A 16,392-nucleotide genomic window follows, 5' to 3' on the forward strand; every position below is an offset into this window, starting at 1 on the left:
TTCACAGACAGTGAGAAAGAAAAAGTCACGCATGAGTAATTAACACCTTAAGCCTGAGCCACATAAGGGTGTGGGGTCTAAATTTGCACCACTCATGGGGAGAAGACACTGTGAACTGTAAATTTAGCAAAAGAATATTCTAGGTGAGTGACACCCTCGAGTTCAGAGAAAGAAAAACAAGACCACTAGATGCAGTGACACGCACCTTTAATCCCAGCACTTGGGAGGCAGAGGCAGGAGGAGCTCTGTGAGTTCAAGCCAGCCTGTTCTATATAGTGAGTTCTAGGACAGCCAGAGCTTCATAGAGACACTGTCTCTAAAACCAAAAACAAACAAAAAAGAAGGAAGGAAGGAAGGAAGGAAGGAAGGGAGGGAGGGAGGGAGGGAGGGAGGGAGGGAAGAAGGAAGAAGGGAGGGAAAGAAGGAGGGAAGAAGGAAGGGATGGAGGGAGGGAGGAGGGAAGAAGGAAGGAGGGAGGGAAGGAAGGAGGGAAGAAGGAAGGGAGGAAACAACTATGGCCCAGGAGCATGTGCATGCCGGTGCACTCTCCTCAGAGTCGGTGCCCTCAAGGACTGGATGTTTGGATGAGTGAGGCGAGCCTGTGTAGCATAATAGAAATTGTGATGGACAGAAAAGATGGAATGCAAAAGGTAATTCAAAGGGCAGAGGAAAGTCAATTGCATTCTGAAGATGAAGAGCATGAGGGGTCTTTGAGTCATTCAGACAGGGTGCTACCAACAATCAGAAGTCTGGAGCTCCTAAGAGGTCTTAGCTGAATGTAAGGTGGACCAGCCAAGGCACTACCACGAAGGGGGACCCTGGGATGAGGTGTGAAAGCTTGGAGCAGGCAGGAGCATCAGCTTTTTTAGATCATCAGTTCTTTTCCAGCAAGCACACTCAGAAATCCTGCCTGGAATAGTCCCCAGAGCCTCCCTCTTCAGCCCTCTGCTCAGCCTGCCTCACTACACAGCATCCTGCCACTGTGGGGCAGGCCCAAGGATGAAGGTGCAATTTTGTCCATCTTTGTTTCCTCTGTATCTAGCACAAGGCTAGGTTCCTGCAGAGGCCCCACAATTGATGTCTGAAGTGACATTATTTCACATGTATGTCCCTTCGTGCTATGGCAGCTCACATTATGAATCCACAGGAAAGTGGGAGCCAGAAACTCAACTGGCTTGCCCTTCTGAATACCCTCTTCCTCTCTGCTCTGTGCTCCACGTTCTGTATTGGGGGTCAGGTGGGTGGGTGCCATGGCATCAGCCCGTGCAGTCAGACCACTCACTTCCCTCATTTGATCCTGCACCAGCACAAGGCGTTTGCTACACTACAGCTATGCTTATGCAAGATTGTTCACTCCACCACTACAACGACCTGTGACTGGGTGCATTTTTGCAAGTATTATCTCATAATTCTCACACCCTTAATACTCGTACCCCACACTGCAGCTGAAGAAACCAAGGTTCAGAGAGGTGCTAGAAACAGCAGGTCTAAAGCTCCTGTCCAGACCTTAGACTTCTGAGCCTCTTCCTGTCCAACAGACCTTCCTTCTGTTTCCTTACACCCTTCCCCCAGCCACCATACCACCCTCACAGTTCACCCTGCCTCTCCCCCACCCCTGCTGAGCTCACACTGAGTCTGAGTCACACAAGCCTTAGCAGACAGGTGGGGGTGGGCGGGAGGAGAGGAGGCCAACTGAGTGGTGACTATAAACCTGGCTTTGTCTTTTTTGTGGCTACCGAGCATGGTTGGAGAGGAGGATCCAGAATATATGGCCCATTCTGGACTCCTTCTGAGCCCCTGGGGGTGTGAAGCGAAGAGCAGACTGAGGAGCCATCTGCAAATATGTGACTGGGGCACTATCTCCCAGATCACAAGTCAAGCTAGAAGGCCCCAGTCTTTAAACATTCCCTGGACCACTGTCCCATTCAAGGAAGGGGACAGTCTGCATCTGGCCGCTAATGCCAATTTAGAGATGGTGTCCTAGACTAGAAGGACCTTAAGTAAGAGTCAGACGTAGCTTCTTCATTCATAAAGTGAAAACAGCAGCTTGGGCCTACCCATCTCTCAGGATGGGTTCTTCTGCATGGGACAAGCTCTGGCCCAAAAGTGAAGAGGTTGGAGGATAAGAAAAGGATTGGGTGCTTGGGCAAGATGACCATTTTCTTGAGCTGGGTCAGCACTACGTCCGCTAGACAGCCCCTGATAGGACGGCTATAGCCACTTAGCCACTCTGGCACAGACTAAAACTGTCTAGTGTCAAGGCCAAGAAAGGACAGGAAAGAAGAAGAAAGAAGGAGGAGGAGGAAGAGGAGGAGGAGGAGGAGGAGGAGGAGGAGGAGGAGGAGGAGGAGGAGAAAAGGAAAAAGAAAAAGAAAAAGAAAAGGAAAAGGAAAAGGAAAAGGAAAAAGAAAAAGAAAAAGAAAAAGAAAAAGAAAAAGAAAAAGAAAAAGAAAAAGAAAAAGAAAGAATGCTATGGATTGGGTGTGTCTGTTCCCAAAGGTTCATATGCTGGGCACTTAGTCCCTAATGTAATAGCATGGTGACAGTGGAACCTCTTAAAGATGGAGCCTGGTAGGAAGTGATTGGGCTATGGCTGCCTTGGGAAGGAATTTGTACAAATTTTGTGAGTGGGTTAGTTCCTATCTCATCTAAATGATCTCAGTCCCATAGACCTGGAATGTAACAGCTTGGCCTCCATTACCCTTAATTATCCATGTCCTGAATGCCACTTGATGAACAAAGGAAGTGTCCTGTGAAAGTGCCCTGGAGTTGTTTTGTCCCCCCCCCCAACCAGGCAGCCCCATATAGCCCCAAACCCCACCCCTCAACCCCCTCCTGACCCTCTGCCACCCGGAGAGTTCCTGTGGCACAGTGGGCAGCCCCACCCCCACCCTGTAACACATGCATAGCCCGGGCTTGGGAGAGGCCGAGACTCACCCTGACGCTCATCCAGCTTCCCTATGGTCTCGATCTGCTCTACCAGGTCATTGGAGCTCCACTGGCTCATTCCAATAAGGATGGCGTTCTTTCCTTCAGCCACCTCCTCTGTGGGATGGGGAGAGACGGGCTTTAGCAGACAGGGCTGGTTAGGTAGCCCTAAGTGGAGCTGGTGTCTGAGGGGGGATATGCATTTCACACATAAGTTGAAATAGACTTCAACATTTTGTTTGCAGTGCTAGAGATGGAACCCAGGGCCTTTGACAGGCCAGACAAGTGCTCTACCACTGAGCTACATCCTCCACCCAAGACCTTGACTGCTGAAAGTTACTTCAGTAAGAGGACTAAACTTTTGAGGAATGCGTCATTGCAATAAAGGCCTGATGCCATGAGTCACCAGGGTCCTGCATGCTATAGCAAGAGAAAGTGAGAAGGAGGCTGTCATCGCTGCTAACACTGAAACTAGCATTTCTTGGAAAGAAAGGACCAAAACCTAAACCTCATTATTTTCCTATCATTTCCCTTTAGGAATGTGACTGGACTTCTGTGAACCTCTGTTTTCCCAACAGTAAAATGAGACAGGCGATGTCCAACTCATAGAGTTCTGGGAAGGATCAAATGAGATGAAGTGTGTCAGAGCCTCAGGGTACAGAGGGGACCCAAAGATAAGGGCCACTGGGCCCAGTTCTTCTCCTGACAAGTAATTCACCAGCAGATCATAGGCTGGTTGGAGCTGGATGGGCACAGAATCAGCTCTGAGGTAAGCATGGAGAAAGCCTTCTGGTTCTAAGCTGTCTATGCTACATGGAGACCTTAGTTTCCATCTCAACTAAAGGAACCTTTTAATGCCTCTATTGCCTGCTCAACTCCCCCTATCTGTGCCTCTGTCTTTAACGATTATTCTGGGAAGAATTGGTGGGGCCGTATCCCCTGTCCATACTACACACCAGACAGGGTTCCCTGCCTCCAACACCACACATGAGACACAGACCCTCATCCTGAGAAAGGATGCTTCTATGACAGCATACTTGTGGGATTGGACACGGTTCTCACTCTACCTTCCACCTCAAGATAAGCCCTCCTGGTGAAGAGCTTTGTGCCTTCCTTCACATCACAGACAACAAGGATGTTGAGGAGAATCCCCAAGTTTGGGATAGTGAAGAATAAAGACTGATATCTGCTCTCTGGCCGAGGGTATCTCCAGCAACCACTATGGTGGACCAAAAATTTTGGGAGCTGTCCAGCGTTCTGATTCACACCAGTGCTCAGTAGTCCAGATCCCATCTCTAACAACGCCTCCTATCTTACTGTGTTATTTATTTGATTGATTTAACAGTCCTTATAAAACTTTTATAACTGAGATTGGTATAAGTGGTTGACAAATACTAATTCATAAGCCACATGTAGTAGTGCATGTCTGCAATCCCAGCACTCAGGAGGTGGAGGCAAGAGCTCTGAAGTTCAAGGCAGCATTGGTTACATAGTGAATTAAGATCAGCCTGGGCTACATAAGACCCCCTCTCAAACCACATAAAGAAAAAACAAACAATAATTCTATTCTCATAAAAATGGGACAAATAATGGGACTAGGGATGGCGCTGTCAGTAAAATCCTGCCACACAAGCGTAGATACCTGAATTCAGATTCCCAGGACCTACAACAAAGATTGATGGCATCCCATGCTTGCGGCCCCAGTGCTGGGAGTTGTGGGACAGAGACAGGTGGCTTTCTGATGCTGTTTAACCAGACGGCCTTGTCAAATGGAGTTTCGGGTTTAGTGAGAGATCCTGTCTCAGACAGTAAAGATGAAGAGTCGTCACAAAAGACACCCAACGTCAACCTCTGACCTCTGCATGCTCACATATGAACAAATCCACAATAACAAATAACAAATACATGCCACAAACACAACATAACCTCTCCCCCCTCTCTCCCTCTCTCCCTCTCTCTCTCTCTCTCTCTCTCTCTCTCTCTCTCTCTCTCAAGGAACAATGATTACTATATCTTTGTTTTGTAGACAAGAAAACTGAGGCAGACTGTAGTTGAAAAATCTTTGTTCAAGAGTTTTGCCTAGCAAATGGGATTCTAGGCACTGGGTAGGTTCAGATAGCCTTAAGCCTGCTATTGTGGCATACATCTACAACTGCAGCATTGGGAAGACTGTGGTGGGAGGATCAATAAGTTTGGGGACAACCTACGCTACACAGTGAGAACCTGTCTCACAAAACAGTAAAGAAAGCCCTGACATTCTACCCTCCAATACCCTGTCCTGTACACCTTGTGTTGGCTGGCCCCACACCCCTGAAAGGCTTCCTTAGTCACACGTGCCCTCTCTGGGGATGATTTCACACCTGTAAGTGGCATCCAACACTGGGCAGAGATCTGACCAGGTCACCATGCAGATTGTAAAAGCTGTGAGCTTTGTTTTTTCATGTCCCCTCCCCCTCCATTGCTGTTTCTGTTTTCTTGTCCCTTAAATGGCAATAAAATGTCTAGCTCTCTAAGTCCTTTAGCAAGCTGCCACAGGGACAAATAATATCATAGACTCAAAAGAACCACACAAGCTAAAAACGGTGTGCAAAATACAATGTGGCTTATCCTTAAAAGAATCACAAAGAGGTTAGAGCCAGGCATCGGGGCTCAGGCCTTAATTCTGACTCTGGCTCACTTGGCTACCCAACCAAGTGGGTATTCTTTTGCCCATTCCAACATTCATCCTGCAGCAAAGGGACTCCTAAGCACATAATGTGTGTTTAAGATGTGACCTCTGTCCCACAGGAAGCCAGTGATGCGAAGGACACCATTATAAAGAACTCCAGTGTGGGAAGACCAAAGAGCAGGGTGCAAGGTCTGGTGCCAGGCAGTAGGTGCTCAGTACAAGCTAGTGATTCCTACAATGTGTGGAGCTCCATCCCAGGAGTGTAAGGCTTATCTCTCTCTCTCTTTCTCTCTCTCTCTCTCTCTCTCTCTCTCTCTCTCTCTCTCTCTCTCTCTCTCTCTCTCTCTCTCTTTCTCTCTCTCTCTCTCTCCCTCCCTCCCTCCCCCCATGCACCCCCTCCGTGTGTGTGTGTGTGTGTGTGTGTGTGTGTGTGTGTGTGTGTGTGTGTGTGTGTGTGTGTTTTCCTCTCTCCCTCCAGCTTCCTTTCCCTCTGCTATCTGGAATCTCTCCTGGAATCTTCCTCTGTTCTCCCTCTCACTTGCTCAAGCTCATCCCTCCAAAATGCTTTGTCTCTCCCTCCCTCTGCAATTCTGCCTTGTCCCCCACTCTTCACATTCATCCTTCAGATCTTCATTCTGGAAACAATAGGCTTTGTCCCCTGTGAGGCACAGACAAATCACAAGCAAACACACACACACACACACACACACACACACACACGGAGGGGGTGCACAGCATGCAAAATTGCTCCACTTAAAGTGTTTCCTAACAGAGGGGCCACAAGACCCAACCCTAGCCTCCCTCCACTTTCTCTCCCAGCACAGCTGCCTCCCCACAGCACACACAGAACCCCAGAGGGAACATCTGGATGACTGCCTGGGGTATTTTTTTGTTCCCTATGCTAAGCTCCATGCGAGCCTCACTCACCATCAGTACAACTCTAACCTTAACCCAGCATGACTCTGCTCCAAGCCAAAGCCCAGAGTGCCCTGCAAGCCCAGCCTCCAGGGTTATCAGGGAGCCTGTCTTCCTTCCCAGGGCTTGGGGACTCTCCTGTGCTTCCAGCTCAAAGACCAGGTTATTTGTCACCTTTTCTAGTTGGTTGTCCAATATCATCCACATCAGACCCACAGAACCAAGGACCTGAGTGCTTGTTGCTTGGTCCTCACCTTCACTCTGTTTTAACATATACCCCATCCCCTGGGTTTCTCTAACTCTACTAATTCTCTCTCACACTGAGAATGGTCCCCACTCCACCCATTCCCAGAAACTTAAAGGCACTCCCTCTCTCACCTCCCCTAATATGAGATGAGGGCAGGACCTTAGAGACTGCTGAGGCTTGCATCTATAATAGCTCCTCTGTCCAGCAATCACTACTGCACTCCTCTCCTTCTTCACCCATGGGCTAATGGCTACATCCCTATTATCTTCTAGAGGAGAACTCCAGCCAGGGATTTGAGACTGGTCTGAACTCAGATGGCAGCCATTCAATAGCACTACCATGATGAAGATCTGGGCCCTCAGACTCCACTTTATATTATCTCCTCTTATCCCAACTTGAAGTCTCTGGGAGGCCATATGCTCATAGCAGAAGCCCAACCAAGGAAAGAAGATCTAGTCTAAGCCTCTAATCAGCTATGGGACCTGACTTTGCCTTAGTCTTCTATACAATCCGGGTTATTAATCCGAGCACCATCGTTTCCAAGTTGCTATGGAAGGAAAGGAGCACCAAAGAAAAAGAGAACAGAGATGGATAAAGAAGGTTGGCAACCAGTGAGGAGGAGGGCGTCCCTTTGCTTTGTTCTTGGTCAGACTTCCCAGTGCCAGTGTACCTAAATATAATCAGGCTCCAGACCCCTCACCTCCCCAGCCACTAGCCAAGATCAGCTTGCTCATGCATATTCATAGAAAGGGGGGTGGGTACTTAGAACCAGAGAGAACCAAAGGGAACAGTGATGGAAGATGCCAGGACTTCATAGGCCACAAGAATGGCAGTTCCTAGCCATTTTTATTTTGATCTTAATGTCTTTCAACTTTCATTAGTTTGTGTTGTATACATTTAAATCTCCTAATAAAAATGTGAGGAGGATGGATGAATGAGTGAATGAAACCCAATGTAACGTTTTGACAGTTGTAGATGCTGTGAGGCAGTGATCACACCCAGTTTTCTCCCGTTGTTTTTGCTCTCCTTCCCACCCTGAGACCATTGATCTGCTCCTGTCCCCGTGGGCTGCTTGGCATTTTCTCGAGTTTTTTGTCAGGGCAGTCACCCAGTGTGCTCTGCTTCGGTCGGACTTGTTTTCTGTCAGAGTGACTTATTCTGATGTTGTCCACACTCTTGCATGCTTCAGTTCACTCCTTTCTTCTAGAACAGACTCTGCCTGCCCATTCGCTCGCTGGTTTTCATTTGGGATGTTTTCAGACTGAGGCTAGAATAAATCAAACTGGGATAACATTTTGCTTCATTTGAATAAACACTTAGCAATATAAGGGTCACGCAACTGGGGGCTGGGGCAGCAGGAACCTAGGCCCCTGTGCATTCTGGAAGACTGGACATTGAGCTACATTCCCACCCTTCTTTAGAAACTACCACCAATTTTCTGAAATTGTCCATTGTACCCAAGAATAGTGTGAAAGGACCCTGTTCTTCCACATTGCAGCCAGATATTTTAATGAATCGTTCTAATAGGTACATAGTGGTATCACTACAGTTCAGACAACTTCTTATATTTATACTTGTTTATTTTGCATGTATATGGAGGAGGGGTGCTCATATACCACAAAACACACGTGGAGGTCAGAGGACAACTCTCAGGAGTTGGGATTACAATGCCTAGTGAGTATCTAGGGATTGAACTCAGGTTCCTGGGCTTGCAAGGCAAGCACTTTAACAGCTGAGCCACCCTCCCAGCCCCTCTTTGCAGTTTTGATTTGCCTTTCTTTGATGACTGGTAATATTGAGCAGCTTTTCATGTGTTTGTTTGTCATTCAAACGTCCTCTACAGTGAAATGTCTATTGCTGTGTGTTGTCTTTATAGCAGTTTTCACTATGTGTCATTTGCTTGTGTGCTGTCTTCTTCTCCACCTGCTTTCCAAGCCATGGCCCCATGAGGACAGGAACGAGACCTGTTTTCAGTCTCCACACTGAGGATGGGGCCTAACACTGGTTACAGAGATTATAAGTGCCTATAACAGAAGGGATAAGTGAAGCAGGATTCTACCCCTGATCTGCTATAGTCTGCAGTCCTAAGTAAAATCCCTGCCCTGCCGGAGCTTCTCACCTTGTGAAATGGGATGGGGGCTGGGAAGAGGCTTAGCCAGTAAAGCGCTTGCTGTGTGAGCATGGAGACCTAGTTTGATCCCCAAAACACACATGAAATGCTGGGTAGTTTGTAATCCCGGACCTGGGGAGGAACACACTCTTGAGGGACATCCCAGCTCTTACATGACCTGGGTTTGAGGCCACACCCTGAGGAGAAGCCTAGTGTTCTGGAAGAATGGAGAGATGTTCTGCAAAGAAGGAGATGATGAGGCAAAGGAACAAACAGGTGTCCAGACTGTGGAGACGGGAACACATGGTAAGGCCAAGTTCTCTGAGACTGGGGAAAGGAGGACAGACTCAGCTGAGGGAGACTGAGAGAGACAACGGTCCTAGGGATGGGAGCAGGAAGGTTTTTCAGCTGCTCGCAGGGAAGACAGACCCAAGGCAGATTTGACCCCCGTGCCACCCACAGATGCTTGCCTCCTGCAGCATGCCGTCATAGCAGCTAAGGACAAACAGCCCTGATGAACTGCAGAAATATTGAAATGAAACTCTTCTGCGTATCAAAATATTGAAGCTGTGTTGTCACACTGTGGGCTAGTTGCTATGGAGAATAGCAGCCCTGGCAGCCACTCCAATCAGACACCAAGGGAAGATGGGAAATGAGCCCCCAACAGGCTGGTTTAGGGACTTTACTGGGGAGAGACTTCTCTGCCCAGAGCCAAGAATGGGGAAGGCTAAGTGGGGACTGCCCAGTGGCATCCAGTCAGGCTTCCCTAGAAATCCCCTGAACCCCAATATTTGGGGAATATTCTCCAACTGGGGACATACAGAGCTAATAAAAAACTCAGACCCCAGAAAGGGAACACCATGCCTGAAGCCAAAGTGGAGGTCATGTTCAGACTAGTCCCTGCTGTCCTGTCCTGGGTCCACAGGCTGCTTATCACCATCTGTCTGTCCCTAAGATCCTATTTACCAAGTATTGCAAGCTAGCCCCATCTCAAACAAGTCAACCTCCTAATCCTGGTGATGTCCCATAAGGCTAGAAGGCACCAGGATCCCTTTGTCCACCGAGCCTAGCTCAGCACGGCTGTCTTCTCTCCTAACTACAGATTTACTAACGTCCTGCCTCTGCATCTGCCTAGTGTAATCACACCTTGGCTCCTGTGTTCTCTCTACCTGAAATACTACTCTTGGGGTCCCTCTGGGTATAATTTGGATCCCCACTATCTGTCACAGCTCCCCTGAGTATCACTGGTGGCTCTCTCCATATCTGTGAAGCCTGTCTTAGAAGCCACATAGATACTGTTGGCATCCTGGAATAGTCTCATCTATCCTTCCTTTTTCCCTGGTGTACCACCCCCCCACCCCCCACCACATAGGTCTCCCTTCAGAGCCTGAAACATTCTTCAGTCTTTCCTAGGTCAGAGCCACCATATCTGCTGCCATATCTGTCCAGAAGGCCCTTCTTTCACCTCACCTGACAAGCTCCTACCTCTTGGCTCTATAGAAAGGGAACCCCACCCACATCAGAGTCAGTGCCCTGGCTACATTCTCTCCCATGTCATCTGGTACTTTGGGCTAGACAACATCACTCCCATCAGTGACTGGGTTTCCTCTGCATCCTCTTGTGATGTTCACTCTCGAGCTAGACTATCTGCTTATGAGAGCATCAAACAAACCCACTGTATCCTATGGTATTATCCCAAGTACCTGGCACATATTAGGAGCTTTGAAAATATTTCAAAGAGTGAACAGGTGGGTACTGAGCCCCCACTCCCATCAACTGTCTATGGAGTTTGAAACTGCAAGTGTGGGTGGAGACCACTCTAGTCCTCAGCAGTGATCTACTTTGCAGGACTTCTAGAAAGATCCCCCAGCCGGTGGGGTGGAGATGAAGTTCACTTACCTCTAGCATCAAAGAATTCATCATCTGAACTCTCCACCGAATCACTGAGGACATTCCGAAGGTGCCAGGGGGCACCGCCACCCGGGGAAGGGCCACCTACAAAGAAAACATGAGTGTCAGCCAAGGCTGAGAGGATGTCCCAATATGATGGGGCCAGGCCCAGGCCCCTCAGACAAAGGTCAGCTACATCCTCCATATCTGAGTTCTCCCACTCTGTAGCCTTCAACCACACTAATCCCCCTCACCACAGTGCTTTCACTTAAGTCCAAAAGCTCTCTCTGAGGAAGCTCCACAGGGACTGAGTTGGGGGTCGTAGCTAGGAGACTCAGCCAAAGGGATGGTGTAATGGTCCACAGTTGAACTGTGGTAAGAAATCATCTCAGCTGCTTATAGCAACAGTGATTCACTTCCACTTCATGGGTCAGAGAAGGCTCTTTTCATCATGCTCCCTCGGAGGGGCCACCACCTCATGATGTCACCATCTCCAAATGAGATGTCAAGGTCCGACGAAGCAAAGAAATGGAAAGTCATGCCTGGTTTTAAACTCTCCTGCCAAGAAATGTCATGCTTTGCCCATATTTCATTGGCTTACACAAGCCACCTAGAAATACCAGACATTCTGATGACCGCCAGAGAGGTCAGCCACGCACTGCACATGTAGGCCACAGCAAGACTCAGCACTACACGCATCCAAGTGAGGAGGGACATGATTGAGAATGTGTCCTGTCTTTGTCACCAGCAATCTGAAAAGCCCTTCCTTTTCCATCCCAGCCTCGGTTTCCCCATGGAGACAATCAATCTCCAGCTGAACGGATAAGAAGTTGTGTCTCATGTCAGGAGACTCAGCAATGGCAGCAGCAACTAGATTAGTCTCCTCAGAGAACAGCGTATGGGGCTCAGAGAGCAGCGTGCGGGGTTAAGGGACCCCCACAGCAGGCAGGAAACATGGACACCGAGTGTGGTCCCTTACACCAAACTCTGCTCCAATTTACTTCTGAAGGGAGGTAGACCAAGAACACAGCTGGTACCCACACCCATTCTCTGTCCCTCCTTACTCAGCACTGTGGGAATCACATGGGCTCACCATGCAGGCGAAGACTGTGAGGTGTGTGAGATGCAAGAGATTGCAGGGAGACTGCAATCTCATTATACAATGAAAACAATGGAAGAGGTTAAAAACAAAAAAACAAAAACCAACAACCTGGTAATTTTCCTGGGGAAGTTCTAAAAGACACAGGTGTGAACTGATTGTCACAGTGTTTCAGTGATACCTACGTTGCAAGAGAAACCCCAGTGTTCGTCTGCAGGAGATGAGCTACACACATCATATACCGTCATATGAGAGGATTCCCAGCAACGGTTGCAAAGATGAAGTAGAGCTTTAGGCACTGACATGGAAAGATGCCCATGGAGTATGGGTAGCAAAAATACACACAAGAAGGTTCCAGAACATTTTGTGACCTTGTTTTTTTTTCTTTTTTTTTTTAATAACTTAGACCTGCATACTGAGGGGGTATGTGTGACATTTGGTTAAGAGCTTAGGCCTGGTTCAGGTTCAGGCCTTGCTTCTTAGAAGCTGTGTGATGTCAGGTAAGTTGCCTCTCCTCTCTGTGCTTTGGCTTCCTCATTTCTGCTGTGGCGCTAGCCCATGGCAGCCTTAGGAGCTTATTGCAAAGATTAAACAAACTGCGTTGAAACGCTTAGCATCGTGTCTTGCAATGATAAAAGTGTTTGGAACAGTAATTAATACATAAATATACTTCCCAAGCTGTTAACATGTTTGGGAGACACACACAAGATGCCATTTATAAACATTATCTCTATGGAGTGGAATTTGATAAGAGGCAGAGAAAAGAGGAAACTCAGCCTTGACGCTGCATATGTAATTTTATATGACTACCAAGATTTTGGTCTAATGTATCCGTTCTGAGAGACTCCTTCCCCATGCTAGCATCTTCGGAACTGGGTGGTGACTTAGGTACTGGTACATCATAAGCTAAGTAGCGTCATTTATTCCTTCTCCTCATTGGTATTCAAATAAGGCTGCATCCTGCCATGAGGGCACGTTCAATCAGAAACAGAGACATCGCTATGCACCTGGGGGGTACATCTGCCCTCAGGTAGAGGCCTTGGCCTTCAGTCTCTCACATCCTGTCCCCACAAAGACCTAGGTGCTAGTATCAACAATGTTTCTGCTTCCGCTTACCCATCTGTATGTTGAGAAACCTAATAGAGGCTCCTCCATGGGGGAAACTCTGGAGCTTGAGGAGTCCACTGGCACACAGTAGGTACCAAGAACTGTGAGAGGTGCACATCTCCCCAGCTTCAGGCAGGGGGCATCTTACGATGCAGTCTGTGGAGACCTGCTACAGCCCCAGCTCACCCTACCCACCAACCTGCAGGATGCTAGCACTACAGTGTGCATGAACAGTTTCAGGAGAGGCCCCCACCCAGCACAGACTCCCAGACACACACCCGGGTTATGCTCTATGGTTTGCAGCCAAGAGAGAGAACACTCTACAACACAAAAGGGCAGAGGTCACAGGAACACCAGTGTGGGATCACCTCTAGATGCAAAGTTATCTCCGCCCCACACTTTCTATGGAGCCCCTTGAAACTTCAGCAGGGCAGGGGCACTTATTTTCCCACCCTTAAGCCCTGGGTTTATTGAGAGGAGGTCTGAATATAGGTGTGCCATAACTGTGACTTTCTACCATGGATACGAGACTATTTTCCAAATGTATGTGGAAGTTGTGAGCTAGTGCAATAAGGCAAGAAAAGTGGAAAATATAAATTGAAAAACAAGAAACAAACCCGTGTTTATTGTGAAATCACATGATTGTCTACATAGAAAGGCAAAAGTCTACAGAAAGAAAATCTACTAGAGCTAATGCCCGAGTGTATAGCATAATGGCAGGAACAGAGATTAATCCACAAGAATCCGCTGTGTTCCTATACTCCAATAATAAACAGCTAGAATTTGATTTGTACCTAAGTATTTTTGTGATGTGATAAATGTATTTTCATCTTCAAATATACATAGAGAGTTTTGTGACTCCAAAACACAACCAATAGGGTTAGAGAAATGTACCAGAACTTAAGAACACATACTGCTCTTGCAAAGGGCCCAATTTCTATTCCCATATCAGAAGGCTCCCAACTACCTATAACTCCAGCTCAGGGCGAATCTGACTCCTCTGCCCTGCAAAGGCCCTGCACTCATGTGTGCGCTCACGCACACGTGCGCGTGCACACACACACACACACACACACACACACACACACACATGAAAATAAAAATAAATCTGAAAATTTTTAATTAAAAAATCATTTAAATTTTGTCCCAAACTTACATTAAGTTAATTAATGCAGTTTTCTCAAGAAACAGATGTGAGTTATTAAAATTATCCTATAGCTCATATAAATACATACCACATATTGATATACAAACATCCCTTACTATCCAAGTCTATTTTATTGCTAAGAACCAAGAGTTTGCTTAGACGGTAAGAAAAGTGCTGTCAGCCTTGTCTATTCAGCTCCTGTACTTGCAACAGTGAACACTTAGAGCTTGGTGTGGTGACATCACCAGCTGGAGAGTTGCTAGGTTCTTTGTGGTCCCTGAGTTTGAATAGCCAGAGATGAGTGACTTGCCTCTGCACACGGAGGCTCTCACACACATACCATATGCACAAGTGCACAGGCATGGGCATTCCTGCCAACACCCAGCTGCCAGTGTGTGCTCCAGCCTGAGAAAAAAAGAGAAGAGGGTTCATCCTCACAGCAGCCCCCTGCGCCAGCCATATCATCCGTGGTCAAGGCACCATTCTGAAGGTCCCCAGACAGCACTGGGGTGAGGGCAGGGAGGCTCTTTCAGAGAGGCATGTTCTTCTAGTTGGAACAGAGCAATGAAGAGGCTGGTGGGCATCAAAGGAAGCTCCCCTCCCACAGGCACTGCAAGGACTGGTGTGTGCCGGGATAAATAAATGGGACTTCCACCACACACAAGTTCTCCGGAGGCTGCTGAAAGGCCACCTGGATCACCTAAGGAACAAAGCTCACCCGATGGGAAAAGGTCCTACCAACTTAGAGCTGTCCCTTTAAAGTCTTCCTTCCACAAGAGTTTCTAACAGTGCCATCGGTGCCTGAGAAACAGGCAGGCAAATGCATGGGTCTGTCACCTAGCCTCGCTCATCAAAAGCACTTACTTGGTGGCCCTTGCTAGTTCTACATGTGAACCAACCCAGCAGCTTCCTTCTTCTGCGGCTTACAGCAACTCTCCTCTCTGATGAGTCCTTTGCCTCCTCTGAGTTCAAAATACGTCTCTGGGCTTATTTCCAATTGCACATTCTGACTTTTTATGATTACCCGCTTTGCTTTCAAACTACACTGCCTGCGTGTTTTTAATGTGTGCTGTAAGTTTGTTTACAGAAGACACCAGGCCTTTCTTCTCTCCCATTAGGCGTCTACCCAGAGCAACCTCTGTAAAAGCAACAGGGAGCCCCAGCTATATATACCTAATATAAAAGTAACTTGTGTGACAATTAAACGTGTGATAGCACACCTTTAATCCAGGAACTCAGAAGGCAGAGGCAGGTAGATAGATCTTTGTCATGTCTGGACCAGTTTGTTACATAGTGAGTTCTAGGCCAGCCAGAGCTACCTGGAGAGATCCTGTCTTTAAAAATATAAAAAAATAAACCTAGAACAATGTACATGTTAAGAAGCAGCCGGCAAGGCCAGCAAGATGGCTCACCAGATAAGGGTGATTGTCATCATGCTTGGTGTCCCACGTTTGGTCTTAGACCCCCACACAGTAGAAGAGAATCTCCTGCCTCAAAGTTATGGCAAATGCATGCTACACACATACATGTGCATGCCTGTGTATGCACATATACACATGAATAAATAAGTAAACTAAAGACTTTCGGATGGGAGCAAACAGTCTTTTGATTGACCCTCCAATACATTGACTTCTAGCAAGTGGTAAAGATATTTCAAAGACGGGGAAAAAAAAGCCCATGAGGTCATCTGTGGAGGAGACTGCTTGGAAAAGAGATCAGGAAAGCTGGGAGCTGAACGATGAGAAAGACCAGACACACGGAAGTATGTGTGTGTAAAAGTTCTGCACAGAGCTTGGAACATGATCTTTTGAGTGACAAGACCTTGCATTCACTCAGTCCTCTATGATTCAAAGCAAATGAACCACTTTGATCCTCAGTTTTTCTCATCTCTAAAATGGGTATCATTACCCTTACCTCACCACTATAAGGTTTAACTTTAATATCAGCCACCAGAGTTTCTAGCTGACTACCTAGATGGGCCTTTGTCATCCATTAAACCAAGGCTTGAGGCAGGGAAAGAATACCCAAGAAGTTTCTAGCTGTTGCCAGGGGACTCCTCAGGCTTATGTCTGCCAAGGCTCGGCTTGTCTCTGTCTGAGGACCACAATTACCTAACCCCCAAAATGAGCATCAAGAAAAGACTGCCTAAGCACTGCCAATGGAGAAAGTACTGCTCCTTCCCAGGCTGGTGCTGGCCCTGCAGGTGTTGGGGGGAGGGCTGTTCGAACCATCTCCAATCTGCCTCCAGACTCATCAGCCCCTTACCGCAGGCCCAGTGTGG

General features: G+C 47.6%; 1 protein-coding gene across 11 annotated transcripts in view; it reads right to left on the reverse strand.

Moving 5' to 3' along the window:
• The window catches only part of Pitpnm3 (PITPNM family member 3), an 88,362-nt gene that overhangs the window by 61,792 nt on the left and 10,178 nt on the right, over positions 1–16,392 (reverse strand). For 8 of the 11 annotated variants that reach the window (NM_001081641.1, NM_001024927.2, XM_006533566.1 and 5 more), the window contains exons 2-3: positions 10,768–10,863; positions 2,938–3,045 (exon numbers count right to left, since the gene is read on the reverse strand). In NM_001081641.1, coding sequence (NP_001075110.1) covers positions 2,938–3,045; positions 10,768–10,863 — 204 coding nt within the window. Of the gene's footprint in view, positions 1–2,937; positions 3,046–4,570; positions 4,725–10,767; positions 10,979–16,392 lie in introns of those variants that run through there. The other 3 variants (XM_030246093.1, XM_011249083.3, XR_388480.2) reach the window with 3 other exon arrangements.

This window comes from Mus musculus, chromosome 11 (assembly GCF_000001635.26).
Source record: "Mus musculus strain C57BL/6J chromosome 11, GRCm38.p6 C57BL/6J".
Taxonomy (NCBI): Eukaryota; Metazoa; Chordata; class Mammalia; order Rodentia; family Muridae; genus Mus; species Mus musculus.